This window comes from Stomoxys calcitrans, chromosome 1 (assembly GCF_963082655.1).
Source record: "Stomoxys calcitrans chromosome 1, idStoCalc2.1, whole genome shotgun sequence".
In the NCBI taxonomy this organism is placed as follows: domain Eukaryota; kingdom Metazoa; phylum Arthropoda; class Insecta; order Diptera; family Muscidae; genus Stomoxys; species Stomoxys calcitrans.
In genome coordinates, this window is record NC_081552.1 from 239,966,211 (window position 1) to 239,990,331 (window position 24,121).

Consider the following 24,121-nt stretch of genomic DNA (forward strand, 5'->3'; position numbering starts at 1 on the left):
TATTTGACCCCAATTTCGTGTTTTTTTGGGACACTATAAGGTGGCATTGAAAATTTTGCTTAGTTCGGTGCACCCACCTCCAAGATCTGGCGTTTTTGAAAATAGGAGCAAGGGGGAGGACCCGCCCCGCCTTCGGATATCAAAAAATTTAGTGCCCGATTTTAACCGGCGACTCAAACTCTACCATCTGTGAAAATGTCTTGATAAATCGGTTCAGCTTGACTTGATTTACTTAATTGTAACACATTTTTTCCATCGCAAATTAGTATGCCACATTTTTTGATCTCGGCTCCAAAATGAATTCTGTTATTCTGTTTGTAACACCTCGAAATATACGTCTAAGACCCCATAAAGTATATATATTCTTGATCGTCATGTCATTTTAAGTCGATCTAGCCATGTCTGTCCGTCCGTCTCTCTGTCGAAAGCACGCTATCTTGCGAAGGAGTAAAGCTAGCCGCTTGAAATTTTGCACAAATACTTTTTATTGGTGTAGGTCGGTTGGTATTGTAAATGGGCCAAATCGGTTAATTTTTTGATATAGCTGCCATATAAACCGATCTTGGGTCTTGACTTCTTGAGCCTCTAGAGGGCGCAATTCTTATCCGATTCTACTGAAATTTTGCACGTAGTGTTTTGGTAACACTTCCAACAACTACGCTAAGTATGGTTTAATTCAGTCCAAGTTTTGATATAGCTGCCATATTAACCGATCTAGGGTCTTGACTTCTTGAGCCTCTAGAGGGCGCAATTCTCATCCGATTTGGCTGAAATTTTGCATGAGGTGTTTTGTTACGACTTCCAATAACTACGCTAAGTATGGTTTAAATCAGTGCATGTTTTGTTATAGCTGCCATATAAACCGATCGTGGGTCTTGACTTCTTGAGCCTCTGGAGGGCGCAATTCTCATCCGATTTGGCTGAAATTTTGCATGAGGTGTTTTGTTACGACTTCCAATAACTGCGCCAAGTATGGTTTAAATCGGTGCATGTTTTGTTATAGCTGCCATATAAATCGATCTTGGGTCTTGACTTCTTGAGCCTCTAGAGGGCGCAATTCTCGCCCGATTTGACAGAAATTTTGCACGTAGTATTTTGGTAGCACTTCCAACAACTGTGCCAAATATGATTCAAATCGGTTCATAATCTGGTATAGCTGTCATGTAAACCGATCTTGGAACTTGACTTCTTGAGCCAATAGAGCGCGCAATTCTCATCCGATTTGGCTGAAATTTTGCATGAGGTGTTTTGTTATGACTTCCAATAACTGTGCTAAGTATGGCGCAAATCAGTTCATAACCTGATATAGCTGCCATATAAACCGATCTGGGATTTTGACTTCTTGAGCCTCTAGAGGGCAAAATTCTCACCCGATTTGGCTGAAATTTTGTACAACGGCTTCTCTCATGACTTTCAACATACGTGTCTAATATGGTCGGAATCAATCAATAGCTTGATACAGCTCCCATATAAACTTACCTCTCGATTTAGCTTCTTGAGCCCTTACAAGGCACAATTCTTATCGGAATGAACTGCAATATTACACAACGACTTCTACAATGTTCAGCATTCATTTATGGTCCGAATAGGACTACATCTTGATATAGCTCCAATAGCATAATAGTTCTTATTTAATATTCTATGTTTGTCTAAAAAGAGATGCCGCGCATAGAACTCCTCAAATGCGATCAATGGTGGAGGGTATATAAGATTCGGCCCGGCCGAACTTAGCACGCTTTTACTTGTTTCACATATATTCAGATTTCTCATAATAAATTAAACAGTCCATTTAGTGTTTGTGTATAAATTTGAATAATACATTTAATATGCTATTTGGAACTCTCATATTCATATAAATCAAAACCCCTGTGCATATCGTCTTATCGTACTATAATTGTGGGCAATGACCCACATTTGAAAATACTTGTCTTCCGAAATTCTTATGGGAAACATAAAGCAAGCCATGTAAAACCGAAAATATTAAAGTATTGTAATATTTCAAGGTCATTCTCATTCTAGTGTCATAGTTCCATAGAACAAAGAAACAAAGAATTGCTAGTTGAACCATTAATACACTATTTATGTGATGCTTTTTAATTTTTTTTGTGATATCGTTTACAAACTCCTTGTGGGGGTCCAATTGAAAATGCAAAAGTCAGTATAAAACGAAATTTTATGGATGTTAGTTACACATTATTTTGCTTTGCCAGCGGGAGCTACATGAATTATAGCCTTAATTAGTCATAAAGACTGGTTATAGGTCAGCAAATAAATTTACAACCAAGTCTGTGTTATGTTAGCCATAAGTAAGTAGACATGATTTGTTATCGCGATTGCAAGAAAAATACAAATAAAACGCTGAAGGAAAATATTTACCCAGTAATATGTATAACTCGTAAAAGCGTGCGAAATTCGCCCGGGCCGAATCTTATATCCCCTCCACCAAGGATCGCATTTGTCGAGTTCTTTTCCCGGTATCTCTTTTTAGGCAAACATATGATAAAAGCAAAGAATTGCTATGATATTGGAGCTATAATATCAAGTTATCATCCGATTTGGACCATAATTGAACTGAATGTTGGAGACCATAGTAGACGTCGTTGTGTAAAATTTCAACCATTTCGAATAAAAGTTGCGCCCTTAAGGGGCTCAAGAAGTAAAATAGGGAGGTCGGTTTATATGAGAGCTGTATCAGGCTATAGACCGATTCAGACCATAATTGACACGTATGTTGAAGTTCATGAGAGAAGTCGTTGTACAAAATTTCAGCCGAATCGGATAATAATTGCGACCTCTAGATGCTCAAGAAGTCAAGATCCCAGATCGGTTTATATGACAGCTATATAAAGTTATAGATCAATTAAAACCATATTTGGCACAGTTGTTGGAAGTCATAACAAAACACCTCATGCAAAATTTTAGCCGAATCGAATTAGAATTGCGCCTTATAGAGACTGAAGAAGTCAAGACCCCAGATCTGTTTATATGGCAGCTATATCAGGTAATAGACCGATTGAAACCGTACTTAGCACAGTAGTTGGAAATCACAACAAAACACCTTATGGAAAATTTCAGCCAAATCGGATAATAATTGCGTCCTCTAGAGACTCAAGAAGTCAAAATCCAAGATCGGTTTACAGGGCAGCCATATCAAAACATGAATCGATATGGCCCATTTACAATCCCAACCGACCTACACTCATAAGAATTACTCGAGCAAAATTTCAAGCGGCTAGCTTTACTCCTTCGAAAGTTAGCGTGTTTTCGACAGACAGAATGACAGACAGACGGACGGACAGACGGACGGACAGACAGACAGACAGACGGACGGACAGAAGGACGGACAGACAGACAGACGGACGGACAGTCAGACAGACGGACGGACATGGCTAGATCGACTTAAAATGACATGACGTTCAAGAATATATATACTTTATGGGGTCTCAGAGGAATATTTCGTGGAGTTACAAACAGTATGATGAAATTATATACCCTCCATAATGGAGGGTATAAAAAACTATCTATGGAATTGTCCAAATAAAATTGCAGAAATTATAAAAAACGAGCTAATTTTTCTACGAACATCTCGAACACTGAGAAAATATATTGGGTTGCCCAAAAAGTAATTGCGGATTTTTTTAAAAGAAAGTAAATGCATTTTTAAAAAAACTTAGAATGAACTTTAATCAAATATACTTTTTTTTACACTTTTTTTCTAAAGGAAAAAAAGTGTAAAAGAAAGAAGAAAGAATGCAAATACAGAGTCACAAGCTGTGAAAAAAATTGTCAACGCCGACTATATGAAAAATCCGCAATTACTTTTTGGGCAACCCAATATATTGTGCTCTCCGACCGGGTCCAATTGACGACCTAAACTGGCCTTGCAAAAATTAATTCAAGCCATCCCAACCCTACTGTACAGGAAGCGCCATAAAAACTTACTTACATAAAAAAAAAACTCCCAATCGGTGTGTTTGGCGGGGAGGTGGTCGAAAGAGGGCTCATCTGGGGGTGGAAGTCCCCAAAGTTGTTTCTCTCTCCAGTCAATTGCCATATTGTTCTGGTCTAATGGTCACTCACTTGTTGCTACGCAACGAGCCTTAGATACTCACTTTGAAATTCCTCCTCTCAGACTCGTTCCCAGCCATAGTTCGATTCTGCACTGGGTTTACTAGTTTCGAGAAAATGGAAGTGTCGCTTAACACAGAAATGGACTTCAAAGGACCATCCGGAGTGCAGAAAATATCGAAAGAGTGAGGCAATCAGCTGTGTTTTCACCCTGGCGTTTGACTCGCAATCATGCCGCTGCTATGGGAATTTCTGATACCAATGTTAGACGGATTCTTTGTCAAGACTTAAAACTTCATCCCCATAAATTGGCTTTTGTACAAGAATTAACTGGTCGCGATTTTGTCAAAATACATGTGAAATGATTATTGACAACCTGCCTGAAGACACGGTAGTTTTTACACTGTCCACCATAGAATGGAGGTATTCTAATTTCGTCATTCTGTTTGTAACTCCTCGAAATATTCGTCTCAGACACCATTAAGTATATATATTCTTGATCGTCATGACATTTTATGGCCGTATCCGTCCGTCTGCCCTTCCGTCCGTCAGTCCGTCCGTCTGTTCGTCTGTCCGTCCGTCTGTCCATCCATCTGTCGTCCGTCTGTCCATCTGTCCGTCCGTCCGCCGTCTGTCCGCCCGTCTGTCCGTCCGTTCGTCCGCCCGTCTGTCCGTCCGTTCGTCCGTCTGCCTGTCTGTCCGTCCGTCTGTCCGTCCGTCCGTCTGTCCGTCCGTCCGTCTGTCCGCCCGTCCATATGTCCGTCCTTCCGTCTGTCTGCCGAAAGCACGCTAACTTAAGAAGGAGTAAAGCTAGCCGCGTGAAATTTTGTAGAAATGTTTCTTATAGGTGCAAGTCGGTTGGGATTGTAAATGGGCCGTATCGCTCCATGTTTTGATATAGCTGCCATATAAATCGATCATGGATCTTAACTTCTTGAGCCTCTACAGCGCGGAATTTTTATCCGATAGGAATGACATTTTGCACGACGTGTTTTGTAATGATATCCAACAACTGTGCCAGGTATGGTTCAAATCGCTTCATAACCTGATATAGCTGTCTTATAAACCGATCTTGGGTCTTGACTTCTTGAGCCTCTAGGGGGCCCAATTCTTATCCGATTGGAATGACATTTTGCACGACGTGTTTTGTAATGATATCCAACAATTGTGCCACGTATGGTTCAAATCGGTCCATAACCTGATATAGCTGTCATAAAAACCGATCTTGGGTCTTGACTTCTTGAGCCTCTAGGGGGCGCAATTCTTATCCGATTGGAATGACATTTTGCACGACGTGTTTTGTTATGATATCCAACAACTGTGCCAAGTATGGTTCAAATTGGTCCATGTTTTGATATAGCTGCCATATAAACCGATCTTGGGTCTTGACTTCTTGAGCCTCTAGAGGGCGCAATTCTCGTCTGATTTGACAGAAATTTGGCACGTAGTGTTTTGTTATGATATCCAACAACTGTGCCAAGTATGGTTCAAATCGGTCCACAACCAGATATAGCTGTCATATAAACCGATCTTGGGTCTTGACTTCTTGATCCTCTAGAGGGCGCAATTCTTATCCGATTGGAATGACATTTTGCACGACGTGTTTTGTAATGATATCCAACAACTGCGCCAGGTATGGTTCAAATCGGTCCATAACCTGATATAGCTGCCTTATAAACCGATCTGGGATCTTGACTTCTTGAGCCTCTAGAGGTCGCAATTATTATCCGATTTGCCTGAAAGTTTGTACGACGGATCCTCTCATGACCATCAACATACCTGTTTATTATGGTCTGAATCGGTTTATAGCCCGATACATCTCCCATATAAACCGATCTCTCTATTTTACATCTTGAGCCCCCAAAGGGCGCAATTCTTATTCGAATGGGCTGACATTTTACACAGGTCTCCAACATATAATTTAATTGTGGTCCAAACCGGACCATATCTTAATATCGCTCTAATAGCAGAGCATATTTTTTCTTATATCCTTTTTTGCCTAAGAAGAGATGCCGGGAAAAGAACTCGACAAATGCGATCCATGGTGGAGGGTTTAAAAGATTCGGCGATCCATGGTGAAGGGTATATAAGATTCGGCGATCCATGGTGGAGGGTATATAAGATTTATTTTATTTTATTTTATTTTATATTATTTTTTATTTTTTTATTTTATTTTATTTTATTTTATTTTATTTTATTCTATTTTATTTTATTTTATTTTATTTTATTTTATTTTATTTTATTTTATTTTATTTTATTTTATTTTATTTTATTTTATTCTATTTTATTTTATTTTATTTTATTTTATTTTATTTTATTTTATTTTATTTTATTTTATTTTATTTTATTTTATTTTATTTTATTTTATTTTATTTTATTTTATTTTATTTTATTTTATTTTATTTTATTTTATTTTATTTTATTTTATTTTATTTTATTTTATTTTATTTTATTTTATTTTATTTTATTTTATTTTATTTTATTTTATTTTATTTTATTTTATTTTATTTTATTTTATTTTATTTTATTTTATTTTATTTTATTTTATTTTATTTAATTTGTATTAAATTTTGTATTGAACATTTTTTCTCGATTTTGTTTTTGTTCTTTAATATTTTAATTTCTCTAATCATTTCAACTGTTAAATAAGGAATGACAAATCTAAAACAATTTTTAAAACAGCATCCACATGTATTTCACACCTCAGTATGAAATTTATTCTAAATCATGCACTTCCTGTTTGCCTCTTTGAAAGCCTCAATTAAATGAGCATAAATCAAAGAATTTGAAACAATTTTAGCTAACCTTCAAACTGGTGCGAAACACATGCTATTGAATTTCGGCATTTTGTTTCTTCTAATTCTTAATCCATAAAACAGAGTTTTGCAAATCTCTTGGAAAGAATCGCCTGCTTATAACTCAAAGCTAATCTCATAAATCTTTCGAGGCGATTTACACCGATTTCAAATTAATTCATGAGATGTGAAGATATGAGGCGATGCCATCGCATCGCATGGCATGGCATCGCATGCGTTGTGATGCGAGATGAGATACAAGTTTTTGGTGTTTTTGGTCAAAATGAATAAACCAAATTGTTATTGGCTATTGACACTTTGAATGAATATTTAAACCACTTTTGGACACAATAAATCTCACACACAGCCACAGTGTAAATGTTTGTTGGAGACCGTAGCGTAATCCAAGAGTGGGAGCAGCATCGGACCTATGTTAATCTCAAGTGAATCTTAATTTGGTTATTTATTAAGCTAAAGTTTGGTTTTTTTTTTTTGCCATTCAGTAGCTTTGAAGAAGCAGTGGCGTTGAATTGAAATAAGTATTTGTGAAATCTATGCCAATATTTACTTGAAGAGAAAAGCTGAAATTTTAATTTTGATTTTACCTTCTCTCCGTCCGTCCGTCTGTCTGTTGAAATCACGCTACAGTCTTTAAAAATAGAAAAATTGAGCCAAAACTTTGCACAAATTATGTTCTTATCCATAAGCAGGTTAAGTTCGAAGATGGGCTATATAGGACTATATCTTGATATAGCCCCCATATGGACAGATCCGCCGATTTAGGGTCTTTGGCCCATAAAAGCCACATCTATCATCCGTTATTGTTGAAATTTGGAACAGTAAGTTATGTTAGACCACTCGACATATTTCTTCATTATAGCACAGATCGGTCCATATTTGAATATAGCTGACATATAGACCGATTTCTTGATCTAAAGTCTTGGGCCTATAAAAGCCACATTTATTGTCCGAATTTGGGACAGCGAGTTTTGTTGACATTTTTCTTCAATTTGGCTCAGATCGGTCCAGATTTGGATGTAGGATACTTGGGAGTAGAATTCGAATCCGATATCAAAATTTGCCTCTACGTCTCAGAAGGGCCATACTTTCCCAAAAGCTCTCCAAACGGAAAATTAGACAATATGGAACTCAAATGATAGGGTTTTGCGAAAAAAAAGTAAAAAGGCATAAAGTTCGTCCTGATATCGGGAGGGGGCGGACTCTCCCCTTTACTCACAAGGTACTACCCCACAAGGTACTGTCCCGATCGGGACAATATGGGATTCAAATGAAAGGTATTCAAGAGTAGAGTACGAATTTCATAATAAAAGTTGGGTCCAAGTACCTGGGGGGCCGCCCCAGCCCCAAAACCCCTTAAAATAAATCTATTTTACGATCATGACAATATGGGACTCAAATGAAAGGTATTCGGGTAGATGACGAATATGGTCAGGAAGTAGGAATAGACTTTAAAATTTATTGATAACGGAAGGGGGTGGACCCTTCACCATTACCCCAAAAACACCACCCAAAATCACAAGTAGACCGATAAGGACAATATGGGTATCAAATGAAAATTATGCAGGAGTAGATAACGAATCTGGCATATAAATTCATGTCGAAGTATAGGGGGTCACGCCACGCCTAAAATGGGCACATTAACCTATCGGGGCTATATGGGACTGGGTTTGTTTGTTCCGTATAGACTGAAAAACGGCAAAATCGATTTTCTCAAAATGTTCGCATATTGTGTAGGTTGGTCAGGAAGGAAACATACAGGGTGGCTGATGAATATTGCTACAATGATGAATATTGCTACATTTTTTTTTCGGTGTATGGAATACATTTTTCTTTTATTCATGTTAAATTAAATTATTAAATTAATTATTAAATTATTATTAATTAAATTAATTAATTAATTAATTAAATTAATTATTAAATTATTATTATTAAATAGAAAAAAAGTTATTACATTTTTTTTTGGTAGCGGCTTTCATCAGCCACCCTGTAGGCCATATAATTTTTCGGTATGGGAAGGGGGACGTACCCTCCCCCTTATGCCAAAAACACAACCCAAAATCAAAAGTGGATCGCGCGGGACAATATAGGTATCAAATGAAAGGTATTGGAGAGTAGAATACGAATATGGTATTGAAATTTGAGTCAAAGTACCCATTACCATTTTTCCATTTTCACAGCTTGTGACTCTGTATTCAGCTTTTTTCACAGCTTGTGACTCTGTAGTTGCATTCTTACTTCTGTCAGTTATCAGCTGTTACTTTTAGCTTGCTTTAGAAAAAAAGTGTAAAAAAGTATATTTGATTAAAGTTCATTCTAAGCTTTATTAAAAATGCATTTACTTTCTTTTAAAAAATCCGCAATTACTTTTTGGGCAACCCAATATAAAATTCTCTGAGAATTGAACTAGTTGGAGCTACAGATGAGGTTTTTAACTCCACTGGTTTACTGGCCCGGCTCGGCTAGTAACTCCTAAATATAAACTGGTCTTTCGTTTATCCGGGTTCGGTTCCTAGAAGTTTAAATTTTTGCTGGTTGGACAGAAGTTGGGTATGTAAAATAAATTAATGCCCTTCGACTAAATTTTGTTTGCATAAATTTTGTTTAACAAAATCCATGGTGGTGGGTTCTCAAGATTCGTTCCCGCCGAACTTAGCGCGCTTTTACATGTTTTTATAAAAGCTTGCCTTAAAAGTTTTCTCAAATTTTCTTTTTTTTTTAATCACAGCAAAATTTTTGAATTATTTTACATTTGACCCCTCTATTTCCACGCCACTGAAATCATATTAACATTTTTCATATACTGATCTTAAATTTTCTTATTTTTTTAATCACAGCAAAATTTTTTTAACTTTTTTATTTTTTTACATTTGACCCCTCTATTTCCACGCCACTGAAATCATATTAACATTTCTCATATACTGATCTTAAATTTTCTTATTTTTTTAATTAAAATTTTTGAAATTTTGTTTTATTTTACATATGACCCCTCTATTTCCACGCCACTGAAATCATATTAACATATTTTCATATACTGATCTTAAATTTTCTTATTTTTTTTTAATTAAAATTTTGGAATTTTTGTTTTATTTTACATTTGACTCCTCTATTTCCACGCCACTGAAATCATATTAGCATTTCTCATATACTGAAATGTCTAATAAAACATAAAAAACCACATGACTAAATTATGATCATAATAGTGGCATGCAAACCGCTTCAAAGAATAATAATCAAATGGAAACCTGAAATGAGATATCAGCAAGTTGCAATTTCGCATTATCATCGTCGCCAACATAAGCCAACAATCAAACTTAGAATATTAACTGGACATTGTTTCAAGTTGAAGCCAAAACAAAAGACTAGCCAACACCTCAAACACTTTTTGGTGTATGCGCTTTTGAACAACTTTTTGTTTTGTTTTTTTTTTTTTTTTGTTTTGCTTGATATTTTTATTATCTATGCGACAACACAAACTTCACTTCCATTCAATGGCCATTTGGATGTGGTGTCAACATTAATTCAGTTTCTATCTGGCTTTAACCGTAGAACAAGTTGAGACGGCTCCTCGAATGCCTGTAAGCCACACCACAAGCCCACCTCGCCACAAAAACTCTGGCCGTTTAAAGCACCGAAGGCAGGAGAACAATTATCTCTCAGTCAATGAATAATTAAAAGTATATAAAATTAAATTTAGAATATGACATTAAAAGCCAGAACTTTAATACCGAACAAGTCTTGCCAGAATAGCCTTGAACTTAAACTAGATTTAGTTAAGCCGCATTCTAAGTGGTCTAGTAAGCAACCTTGATTTTGACATTCAAGTTGTTACAATTTTGCCTATAAAATTGTTTATTTTGCTTTGTTGTACAAGAAAATTGCAATATTGGGTTTGTTCGCTCATTTTGTCTCAATTAAAGCGGCTACGATCAAAGAACACAAGAAATGGTTTTTGAGGACGGATACATGACATTTTTTACATAGAATCCAAGTTTCGGGGATAATTTCTGTACAGGATAGCTGACACAAAGTGACGAACGACATTTCTTTGTTTGCAAAGATTTTCGAGCCTTCACTGGCCGAACCATTTCAGGTGTCGTTACACTTTTTTGGCTTTTGACAACACTACCAGCACCACAATAATAATTGATAATGCGATATACAAACATTTTGTTCACTTTAAGATGTTTGAGTTCGCCACCAATAGCCGTTTGTGATAACGTAAGCATTCCATTAGTCTTTGCGACAGTATTAGACCAGTAAGGACTAAATTGGTTCTAATATTCCTAGCAGGCCGTACTAAAGTATTTAAATTTGGTATCATTAGGTCAGGAAGCACTGGGATTTGGATTCTTGGTGAGTGCTCCATTGGTTTCCGTGTATTGACTGTGGTTTTAATCCAACGTCGCCAAGAGAACCCAATTCTCTACCGGGGGTCGTAGACTATATAGCGTAAAGAGTTTTATTTAGATTGTCCTTGCCTCCTCACTTGGAAGCATAAAGAGCCATAAAACCATCAAGGGTTTGAAGTCCTGCAGGTTTATATACTGGAAAATTGTCTATTCTGATTTTAAAGATTAGAGCCAAAGGTTAGCCAACTTACTTAAAAGATCATCAAATTTCCAACTTTTAAGGAAACATTCCCTTTGGTTAAAAATATTTTTCTTAATATTAATAAAACCTTAACTTTTTTATTAAAGATAAAAATCGAAATATCGTTGAAGGCTAGGACATTAATCTTTGGACAAGACAACAGTGTACCGTAGGTAAAGAGGCAAAATAGCCTTGCATATAGGAGTGTCTTCAAATGTTTAATTTTTACACACTCCACCATAGGATGGGGGTATACTAATATCGTTTGTAACTCCTCGAAATATTCGTCTCAGACCCCATAAAGTATATATATTCTTGATCGTCATGACAATTATGTCGATTTAGCCATGTCCGTCTGTCCGTCTGTCTGTCGAAAGCACGCTAACTTTCGAAGGAATAAAGATAGCCGCTTGAAATTGCACAAATACTTCTTATCGACGTAGGTCCGTTGGGATTGTAAATGGGCCATATCGGTCCATGTTTTGATATAGCTGCCATATAAACCGATCTTGGGTCTTGACTTCTTGAGCCAATAGAGGCCGCAATTGTAGTCCGATTTGATTGAAATTTTGCGCGTGGTGTTTTGGTATCACTTCCAACAACTGTGCTAAGTATGGCTCAAATCGGTCTGGGGTCCTGACTTCTTGAGCCTCTAGAGGGCGCAATTCTTAACCGATTTGGCTGAAATTTTGCATGACGTGTTTCGTCACAACTTCCAACAAGTACGGTCCAAATCGGTCCATAACCTGATATAGCTGCCATATAAACCGATCTTGAATCTTGACTTCTTGAGCCACTAGTTTTAGGTTAAAATGCTAAGTTTAAAATAGATTTTTTCAGAAAATAATCATTAAACAGTCATCTATGAAGTAAAATAATAATCAATCAGCGATCAAAATTTGAAACGGATGGTTATGTCCGTTAATAAGTGGGATATTAAATTTAAAGATATTATCTTTATTTTATAGTTTGGGTTCTTTGGATATTTTTCATTGCTAAAATCCTACGAATAAGAAAAAATCTTAAGTTTTGGGCCAACTTGTTTTCAGTGTACCATAAAAGGCAAATCAGGGCTGCGGAATCGAGCAAATTATTATTCGACTCCGGGAAGCTGGCTCTACTCCGACTCCGAGCATTTAATTTTTTAAATTTATTTTAAAACCTGTACAGAAAAGCAAAAACCGGCGGTGCCGACTTTATAGTACCCTGCACCTACCCTATAAGTGCAAAGTGGACCTCGGCGTCAGTAGCGTGACACGACTACTCTCGATATTAGATATATTTTTGTTAAAATCAATGGGATCATTGTGGCAGAAGCAAATCCGCAATTATGAGTCGAGTCAATGTGGTGTATTGATGCGGTGTTTTCATTGTCGTCTTACATTCACTCATAACACCGCCATGGACAAAGATAACTTTAAAAGCGATGGTAAACGAAGTATGAAAAAGCACTAGCATTGTTATGATCGCCACTCATATCAGTTTATTGATTATAACACCGCATCAATTGCGATGGTGATAGTCACTAAAACCGCTTTTTTTTTTGAGTATACCGCAAGTCAGAAAAATGCCACTGTTTGCAGTTCTCTGATGCACACTGAAGCCCCAAGTTAAATAAGGTTATGAGACAGTCTACAATTAGTCCCACTAAGACATTTTCGTACATTGTGATACCATATACACAGTCGAAGAAATTTATATTCTAGATTCTACAATTTAACCAGCCAGATGACTTTGAAAAGCCCAACAACTTGCAAGTGTTTACATCCGCCAATTCAGACAAGTCTCAAAACAAATGCCATCCTTAAGCGGAACTTCATCTGTTTGCCATTGCGGAAGACACACACTCAGCAAATAATCTCCTCTTTCTCGACATTACAAATTCCAGTTCCCTTGGAACGGATAAGGTAGCTCATACTAACATTGCATATTTTTAAGTATACCGCATATAAGAAAAATACCACCGCTTCTAGTTCTCTGATTCCCACTGAAGCCCAACCGCCCTTAGTTATATTAGGTTCAGTGACAGTCTGTTATCCCACTTACAGTCTGTTAGTCCCACTTACACATTTTTGTCCCTTGTGATACCACACACATAGGAGAAGGAAGTTGTCTTCTAGTTGTTCCTACGGCTGAACCAGCCAAATCGCTTTGAAAAGCCCAACAACTTGGAAACGATTACATTCGCTAAATCAGACAAGTCTCAAAACAAATGGGATATTTATATGGAACTTCCTCTGCTTGCCAACGTGAAATACACACACAGCAGATAGTTTTCTCTATCTCGACGTTATGGTTTTCAGTTCCAGTGAATTGTGTAAGGTAATTCGTAATCTCCCCAGCTCGTCTGATCTACTATAGTCTGGGATATCTCTGCTAAAATTAAACTGTTCAGCCTTCTCGCTCAAGCTCAACGATGATGGGCCTCCTTTTTATACCCTAGCCCGAACGGCATGCCGCAGGGCGACACCTCTTAGTGGAGAAGTTTTTACACGGCTGCCATACCAGATGGTACAGTACCTCACTCTCTTTCGCCTTTGTAGAATCAACTAGTAAGAGCGTGCTGAATTCGGCCGGGCCGAATCTTATATACCCTCCACCATGGATCGCATTTGTCGTGATGTTTTACCGGCATATCTTCTTAGGCAAAAACAAGTAAAAGCGTGCTAAGTTCGGCCGGGCCGAATCTTATATACCCTCCACCATGGATCGCATTTGTCGAGTTATTTTCCCGGCATCTCTTCTTAGGCAAAAAAGGATATAAGAAAAGAGTTGCTCTGCTATTAAAACGATATCAAGATATGGTCCGGTTCGGACCACAATTAAATTATATGTTGGAGACCTGTGTAAAATTTCCGCCAATTCGTATAAAAATTGCGCCCTTTGGGGCTCACGAAGTAAAATAGAGAGAACGATTTATATGGGATCTGTATCGGGCTATAGACCGATTCAGACCATAATAAACACGTTTGATGATGGTCATAAGAGGATCCATCGTACAAAATTTCAGGCATATCGGATAATAATTGCGACCTCTAGGGGTCAAGAAGTCAAGATCCCAGATCGGTTTATATGGCAGCTATATCAGGTTATGAACCGATTTGAACCTTATTTGACACAGTTGTTAAAAGTAAAAATAAAATACGTCATGCAAAATTTCAGCCAAATCGGATAGGAATTGCGCCCCCTAGTAGCTCAAGAAGTCAAATCCCCAGATCTGTTTATATGACAGCTATATCATGTTATGAACCGATTTCAACCATTCTTGGCACAGTTGTTGGATATCATAACGAAATACTTCGTGCAAAAATTCATTAAAATCGGATAAGAATTGTGCCCTCTAGAGGCTCAAGAAGTCAAGACCCAAGATCGGTTTATATGGCAGCTATATCAGGTTACGGACCGATTTAAACCATACTTGTCACAGTTGTTGGGTATCATAACAAAATACGTCGTACAAAAAATTCCATTTCAATCGGATAAGAAATACGCACTCTAGAGGCTCAAGAAGTCAAGACCTAAGATCGGTTTATATGGCAGCTATATCAGGTTATGAACCGAATTGAACCATACTTGGCACAGTTGTTGGGTATCATAGCAAAACACGTCGTGCAAAATTTCATTCCAATCGGATAAGAATTGCGCACTCTAGAGGCTCAAGAAGTCAAGACCCAAGATCGGTTTATATGGCAGCTATATCAAAACATGGACCGATATGGCCCATTTACAATACCAACCGACCTACACTAATAAGAAGTATTTGTGCAAAATTTCAAGCGGCTAGCTTTACTCCTTCGGAAGTTAGCGTGCTTTCGACAGACAGACAGACAGACGGACGGACGGACAGACGGACGGACAGACGGACGGACGGACGGACGGACGGACAGACGGACGGACGGACATGGCTAGATCGACATAAAATGTCGCGACGATCAAGAATATATATACTTTATGGGGTCTCAGACGAATATTTCGAGTAGTTACAAACAGAATGACGAAATTAGTATACCCCCCATCTTATGGTGGAGGGTATAAAAAGGATAAATCGATTTGTTGTGCTATTAGAGTGATATCAAATTAAGGTCCGTCATTCAAAGTTTCAGCCGAATCGTATAAGAATTGCGCGCTCTAGTGGCTCAAGAAGTCAAGATTCAAGATCGGTTTATATGGCAGCTATATCAGGTTATGGACCGAGTTGAACCATACTTAGCACATTTGTTGGAAGTCATAGCAAAACACGTCGTACAAAACTTCAGCCATTTCGGATAGAAATGGCTCTCTCTAGTGGCTCAAGAAGTCAAGAACCCAGATCGGTTTTTATGACAGCTATATTAGGTTATAAACCGATTTGAGTCATCTTTGGCAAAGGCGTTGGAAGTCATCACAAAATACGTCATGCTAAATTTCAGGCAAATTGGTTTATATGGCAGCTATATCAAAACATGGACCGATATGGTCCATTTACAATCCCAACCGACCTACACTTATTAGAAGTATTTGTGAAAAATTTCAAGCGCCTAGCTTTACTCCTTCGAAAGTTAGCGCGCTTTCGACAGACGGACGGACGGAAGGACGGACGGAAGGACGGACGGAAGGACGGAAGGACGGACGGAAGGACGGACGGAAGGACGGACGGAAGGACGGACGGAAGGACGGACGGAAGGACGGACGGAAGGACGGACGGAAGGACGGACGGAAGGACGGACGGAAGGACGGACGGATGGACGGACGGAAGGACGGACGGAAGGACGGACGGAAGGACGGACGGAAGGACGGACGGAAGGACGGACGGAAGGACGGACGGAAGGACGGACGGAAGGACGGACGGAAGGACGGACGGAAGGACGGACGGAAGGACGGACGGAAGGACGGACGGAAGGACGGACGGAAGGACGGACGGAAGGACGGACGGAAGGACGGACGGACGGAAGGACGGACGGAAGGACGGACGGAAGGACGGACGGAAGGACGGACGGAAGGACGGACGGAAGGACGGACGGAAGGACGGACGGAAGGACGGACGGACGGAAGGACGGACGGACGGAAGGACGGACGGACGGAAGGGCGGACGGAAGGACGGACGGAAGGACGGAAAGACGGACGAAAGGACGGACGGACGGAAGGACGGACGGACGGAAGGACGGACGGACGGAAGGACGGACGGACGGACGGAAGGACGGACGGAAGGACGGACGGACGGAAGGACGGACGGACGGAAGGACGGACGGACGGACGGAAGGACGGACGGACGGAAGGACGGACGGACGGAAGGACGGACGGAAGGACGGACGGAAGGACGGACGGACGGAAGGACGGACGGACGGAAGGACGGACGGACGGAAGGACGGACGGACGGAAGGACGGACGGACGGAAGGACGGACGGAAGGACGGACGGACGGAAGGACGGAAGGACGGACGGAAGGACGGACGGACGGACGGACGGAAGGACGGACGGACGGAAGGACGGACGGACGGAAGGACGGACGGACGGAAGGACGGACGGAAGGACGGACGGACGGACGGAAGGACGGACGGACGGACGGACGGAAGGACGGACGGACGGAAGGACGGACGGACGGAAGGACGGACGGACGGAAGGACGGACGGACGGAAGGACGGACGGACGGAAGGACGGACGGACGGAAGGACGGACGGACGGAAGGACGGACGGACGGAAGGACGGACGGACGGAAGGACGGACGGACGGAAGGACGGACGGACGGAAGGACGGACGGACGGAAGGACGGACGGAAGGACGGACGGACGGAAGGACGGTCGGACGGACGGAAGGACGGACGGAAGGACGAACGGAAGGACGGACATGGCTGGATCTACATAAAATGTCATGACGATCAAGAATATATATACTTTATGGGGCCTCAGACCAATATTTCGAGTAGTTACACACAGAATGACGATATTAGTATACCCCCATCCTATGGTGAGGGGTATAAAAATGGGTTATAACAGTTCTTGTTTCCATATTCAACGTTTAGTTATGCAGACTTTACCTCGGCCTTTGTTCTAAAATAGCTTCCTGTCACATTCTATCTCGACTATCTTAGGTTTTCATTTCCTAAATTCCGTATTATTGAAATCTACTAATCTTTATTTGTTTACGTTCTGTTTCACCAAAATCTACGCACATGGTAAAAACAAAAAAAAAATATGAATCACTCAGCGTTATGTTTCATATGTTTAGTCACTTACATTTACGCGAACCGGCTACTCTAACTTCCGGACTTCGATCGAACCGGTGGTAAAATATCGTTTTTTTTTTCTAAATTAAAACAAATATTGAAAGCTATCTCCGAATATTTTGATTTTTTTGATTCATATTCGAATTATGCACTGATAGATATATCGTAAAATACAGTTGGCCGCAACAACAAAGGAACCTGCACCTGCCATAGTTAAAATTCATTCGGTTCAAATTGAATATTCAAATATTCAATATTCAGTCGAACATCATGAATATGAATATGATTTGTATTCAAATTGGACGAGTTTTATGACTTGTATAATTCTAAGCTCTTCATTCAACTTTATTGGATGATTGGTCGTTAGACGATCACCACCGATTACAGAGGTATTCTTTTTGCCTCCAAAAAGTTCATCCGAGCTAGAAGCATTCTTAGCCATGGTGGATATGGAATTAGAATGGGTTCTTGTTGCCTTGTTCGGTATTTCTTCGTCTTTGTCTGTTTGTCAATTCATTCAGTTTTAATGAATTTTAAAATAAATCGAACAAATTATAGAACATCCATGGGTAAAATTCTTAATAAACATTCCAGTTGGCCAAGAAAATCGTCTAACTAACCCAACGACCACTCGGTTCTCTCAGACATGTGACCATTTAATTTAAATCTAAAGATCGCCTTTAGTTCAAACTTGGAACATTTATATCCATCTTCGTTGAATGGTTCTCGACTGTGTTTCTTACGCTAATACTATTGATAATGGTGTTGCATGGAATGTCACTTACCTTGAAGAAGATGCCAAGATAATAGCGTTTTTCGCCAAGCTTAAGCAGAGGCATTGTCCATTTGTTCATGTACTGCGTCTCATCGACACAATGTGGACAATCTGCAAAGAAATTGAAAAAAAAAAGTTAAAATCGAATATAAGTTGAATGTGTAGAAGCAGCTTAAGATTAATGTGTCTTAGATAAGTTGCGATTTGCTTATGGCCTATGTAAGGTAAAAATTCACTGTATTTGAAGTCATTTAGTTTCACAACTAATAAATTACTTTGATGTATGATTCCAGTTTGTTGAACAAAAGGTGTCTGAGGGCACATTTTCAATATATCTGTTGTTTATCATTTGAAAAGCATTTTCCCATACTTACCCGCAAAAAAACTCATGTGAAAGGAACCAAGAAACTCATGTAAAACCGATTTCTTTAGATTTTTTTACTTTTTATACCCTCCACCATAGGATGGGGGTATACTCATTTCGTCACTCTGTTTGTAACTCCTCAAAATATTCCTCTGAGACCCCATTTTAAGTTGATTTAGCCATGTCCGTCCGTCTGTCCGTCTGTCCGTTGATCCGTCTGTCTATCGAAAGTCAAGGAGTAAAGCCAGCCGCTTCAAATTTTGCACGAATACTTCTTTTTAGTGTAGGTCGGTTGAAATTTTAAAATCGGTCCATGTTTTGATATAGCTGCCATATAAATCAATCTTAGATCTTGACTACATGAGTCACTAGAGGGCGCAATTCTCACCCGAATTGGCTGAAAGGTGTTAATATTCTTAATCGTCATGACATTTTAAGTCGATTTAGTCATGTCCGTCCGTCCGTCCGTCTGTCTGTCGAAAGCTCGCTAACTTTCGAAGGAGTGAAGCTGCCCCGTTTCAAATTTTCCACGAATACTTTTTATTAGTGTAGGTCAGTTGAAATTGTTAACGGGCCATATCGGTCCATGCTTTGATATAGCTGCCATATAAACCGATCTTAGATCTTGACTTCTTGAGTCACTAGAGGGCGCAATTCTCACCCGTTTTGGCTGAAAAGTATAAACCTTCTTGATCGTCATGACATTTTAAGTCGATTTAGCCATGCCCGTCCGTCCGTCTGTCCGTCTGTCTATCTGTCTGTCCGTCCGTCTGTCTATCTGTCTGTCTGTCTGTCCGTCCATCCGTCTGTCTGTCCGTCCGTCCGTCCGTCTGTCTGTCCGTCCGTCCGTCTGTCTGTCTGTCCGTCTATCTATCTGTCCATCCGTTTGTCTGTCCGTCTGTCTGTCGAAAGCTCGCTAACTTTCGAAGGAGTAAATCTAGCCGCTTCAAATTTTTCACGATTACTTCTTATCAGTGGTTATCCTCTGCTAATGCCGACGGCATGTGTGGTACTATGCCATGTAAAAACTTCTTTTCAGAGAGATGTCGCTCTGCGGCTGGCTGTTGGACATGGATGTAAACAGGAGTCCCTTATCATTGATCTAAAAAACTTGAATGGGATTGCACTTATTTGTATGTGAGAAGTTTGCCGCCTGTTCCTGGAATGTTTGTGGACATCACAGCTGTGGCAGAGAGTATTATAACTTTTTTAATTGGATTGTATCACCCAAAAGAAGGTGATATGGACCCTGCACGAGATAACTATGAGCTTCACCTGGGTGGAACTTTCAGCTTCGATCTTTGTGGGAGAGAAGCTCAGCTGTGAGCTACCGGCTGCGTCCACAGGTTGTGAATAGTAGGATGTTCCATACGCAGTTGCTGAAATAGCAGTCGTGGATAGTCAGCACTATTGTGTGGAGAGTCTCAGTAAATGCATCTTACTTCAATACTGAGTGCCTACGATGCTCGACGATGAAAAGACGAGTTATTGGTGCCGTTAAATAACCCATGGCTATCCCACCGCGATCGCCTCGTTTCGGTCCGTAAGGCCGATCGCGGTGGGAACGTGATAGCCATTGGTTATTTAACGATACCAAATATGGACCGAAACCCATAGATAAATACAGGACTAAATACTATTTGTATTAAAAAATATTTCAACAAATATTTGTAAATGGGCCATATCGGTCCATGTTTTGATATAGCCGCCATATAAACCGATCTTGAATTTTGACTTCTTGAGCCACTTGAGAGCGCAATTCTCATCCGATTTGGCTGAAATTTTGCATGCGGTATTTTGTTATGATTTCCAACAATTGTGCCAAATATGGTTTTAATTGGTTCATAGCCTCATATAGCTGCCATATCGACCGATTTTCCGATTTAAGGTTTTGGGTCCATAAAAGGCTCATTTATTGCCCGATGTCGACGAAATTTGGGACCGTGAGTTGTGTTGAGGTCTTCGATATATTTCTTCAATTTGGCTTAGATCGGTCCAGATTTGAATATAGCTGCCATATAGACCGATCTCTCGATTCAAGTTCTTGGCTCCATTAAAGGCGCATTTATTGTCCGATTTCGCCGAAATTTGGGGCAGTGAGTTGTTAGGCCCCTCGACATCCTTCTTTAATTTGGCCCCAATCGTTCCACATTTAGATATAGCTACCATATAGACCGATTTCTCGATCTAAGGTTTTGGGCCCATAAAAGGCCCATTTATTGTCCGATTTCGCCGCAATTTGTGACTTTGAGTTGTTTTGGGGCCATCCACATCCTTCTTCAATTTGGCACAGATCGGTTTAGATTTGAATATAAGGCGCATTTATAATCCGATTGTGCTGAATATTTTTGATATATCGGGAGATCGGTATACATGGCAGCTGCATCTAAATATGGTCAGATCTGTACGACATTTGATAGCAATGGGTAGGGTTCTGCCAGAACACACTGTGCCAATTGTCATCGAATTCGGGTAGTATATGGATCCTTTATAACCTCAATACCCTATATTGGGAGATCGAGTGGTCGGTCTAAGGGCAGTTATATCCAAATATAGTCCGATCTGAACCGCACTTCACAGAAATGAATAGGGGTCTACGAGGACTCACTGTGCCAAATTTCATCGAAATCGGTTGAAAGAGACTAATTTATTGCCGCAAGACTTTAAGTCTGGAAATCGGTCTATATAGCGGCTATATATAATTAAAATCCAATTCTATGAGATCAGAAGATCAGGTTTATATAAAAAGAATACGAAATCATCAAAAAAATGTTTGAAAAATGTTCTTATACCCAAGATATCTGCAAATTTATAATCACCCAGCTTTTGGGTGAAAATGGGTAAATATTCGGGTTTTTTACCCAATTTATTGGGTAAGTAACTTTTGGGTATTCACCCATTGCCCATTTCTACCCATGGAGTTATCTTATCACTTTGCTTAAACTTGAATAGGATACCACTCATTGCTATGTGAGACATTTTCCCCTAAATGGAAGACGGCGAGAGCCGTTGCCCTTGTCTAGCCTTCGAAGGTATTGAGACAACTTCCGAAAGATGAAGAGAAACATGTTAATACCATGGGAGTCATAGTAGTTGCAGGGTTAAAAAATCTATCACCACAACACACAAACACATGCAAGGGAAAAAGAACTGCTAGCAAACAAGATGTCGAGCTTGTTAGTGTCGTACTTTATATCATAAAGACGTTTGCGCAATGAATTCGATATACTAATACTAACCTACCAACGAACGCCCCTTGAAGCCTTCATACCCAAAAGTTTCCGATGAGATTTCCTCAACCAAAAATCGAAACACGTCATACTATGATTAGTGTTGGGGTATCTTCTGGCTTTACTTTTCAGTAGACACATTCTCACTGTTGTGTGTAAGAATGTATCTATAGCAGTGGCAAACACACCACTGAGATTATGTGCAAGCCCATGGGCTTGCTTGCGGTTCTGTTTTTGTGTACGTACACCGTAATATGCAATAGTTTGGGTACATATGCCCATCACAGGTCTATAGGTTGAAATACTCACACTTTGTCTGCAGTAAGAGAGACACCAGAGAATAATTATTGCTCCGGTAAACGAATATTCGTTCACGGCTATCGAAATTCTTTTGCCAATAAAGAGTTTTGGTTTTACAACAAAAGAAAGATCTTTTAACGGTAGGCTAAGCTGTTCAAGCGAAAGGTTTTACAGTAACAATAGAAGAAAAACATCGTAATAAAATTTATTTTTTTTTGTTTGCTCTGCGGCGCGCTGTTCGGACTCAGCTACAAAAGTAAAGTTTTTTCAGTGATGGGTCCATAAAGAGCATTATATAGTCGGTGCCCCATTGACTTTTGCCTTTCCTTCCATGACTTTAAAGTTATTTTGTGTTCCTAATTGTATTCCCATCCACTGTACAATGGCCAAAAATTCCACCCATTAAATTTTTTCTTTGAAGTTGCCACCTCAAAGAATTTGATATTTAAATTTGCTGTCGGTCCCTTGAAAGTGTCCGCCTTTTGTTTTCACATTTGACTACATCACTCATGAATTGTTTTTAATTTCCATCTGTCCATCTGGGGTTTCTGTTCAAGGCGTTAATGCATCACTTGAAGTGCTGCATCTTTTAGCCTCGATGTACTGTCATCATCATCAGAGTCCACTTGTCATCTTTTATTTTGTGCCGCTGGAGATTGTGGAAATACCAATGCCACCGACTACATTTTTCAATACGAATGAATATAAACAAATTATTGCAATGACATTTACAATGGAATATTCATGGCCCAGAAAGCACAGTTAAAATAATTGTGGTTTTTTAAATGAATTTACAAAAATGTTGTTGAAATCTTATTGTGGGCGAGAATAAAGTTGAATATTAAATTTTTATGAGAATGTTTTTTAAAAATACTGATAATTAAAAAAACGACAAGCAAAACCTGGCTAAGTTCGACCATGCCGAATCATATACCCCATACCCTCCACCATGGATCGCATAAAATACTCTACGCGGTATCTCTTTATCAGAAAACAAAGTGATCGATGCAATTGGAGCTATATGAAGTTTTGGACCCATTCGGAACATACTTGTCTTGGATGTTGGAACCCATAGTACACCCAGAGAAAATTTGATACCAAACGTGCTCATTTCGGTACCATACGCTACTGATAGTAAAGCAACACCGTATGGTACAAAAACAATACCGGGTGGTATGGGTAAAACATAAAATGATTAGTACCGTTTGGTACTAGAATTATTACCGAACTGGTATTGGTTTTAATACCAATCTGTTATTGGTTTTAATACCAACCTATTATTGGTCTTAGCACCAGAAATATTTTATAATAGCGTCAATATTTTAAGTACAAAGCTCAACAACACTTCTGGCGCGATGACAAGAATACAAACGTGACGCCCTCAACTCTTAAAATCCTCCTTTGTCTGGTATTGAATTGATACCAAATGGTATTAAAAATCTTTACCAATGACGCGAACAAAATAATACCAGGCGGCATTGGTAAAGTACCATCATTTTTCTATCAGCGTAAAAGTCATTGTGCAAAATTTCAGCGAAATCGGATAAGAATTGCGTCCTTTAGGCGCTTCAGAAGTTAAATCGGCAGATCGGTTAATATGGGAGCTATATCAGGTTATGAACCGATTCAGACGATATTTGGCGCGTATGTAGTTAAGGTTGTTGAACAAAATTTCAGCCAAATCGAAGAAGAATTCTGCCCTATAGAGGCGTAAGGAATATAAGCGAGAGATCGATTTATATGGGAGATATATTATGTTAAGAACCGATTTAGATCA

At 39.3% G+C, this 24,121-nt stretch overlaps 1 protein-coding gene across 1 annotated transcript in view; it reads right to left on the reverse strand.

The window, feature by feature from the left end:
* The window catches only part of LOC106091669 (uncharacterized protein DDB_G0271670), a 219,055-nt gene that overhangs the window by 52,025 nt on the left and 142,909 nt on the right, over nt 1-24,121 (reverse strand). Inside the window, exon 3 of the mRNA XM_059370927.1 lies at nt 18,461-18,561. Within this exon, the coding sequence (XP_059226910.1) occupies nt 18,461-18,561 (101 nt within the window). The remainder of the gene's footprint in view (nt 1-18,460; nt 18,562-24,121) is intronic.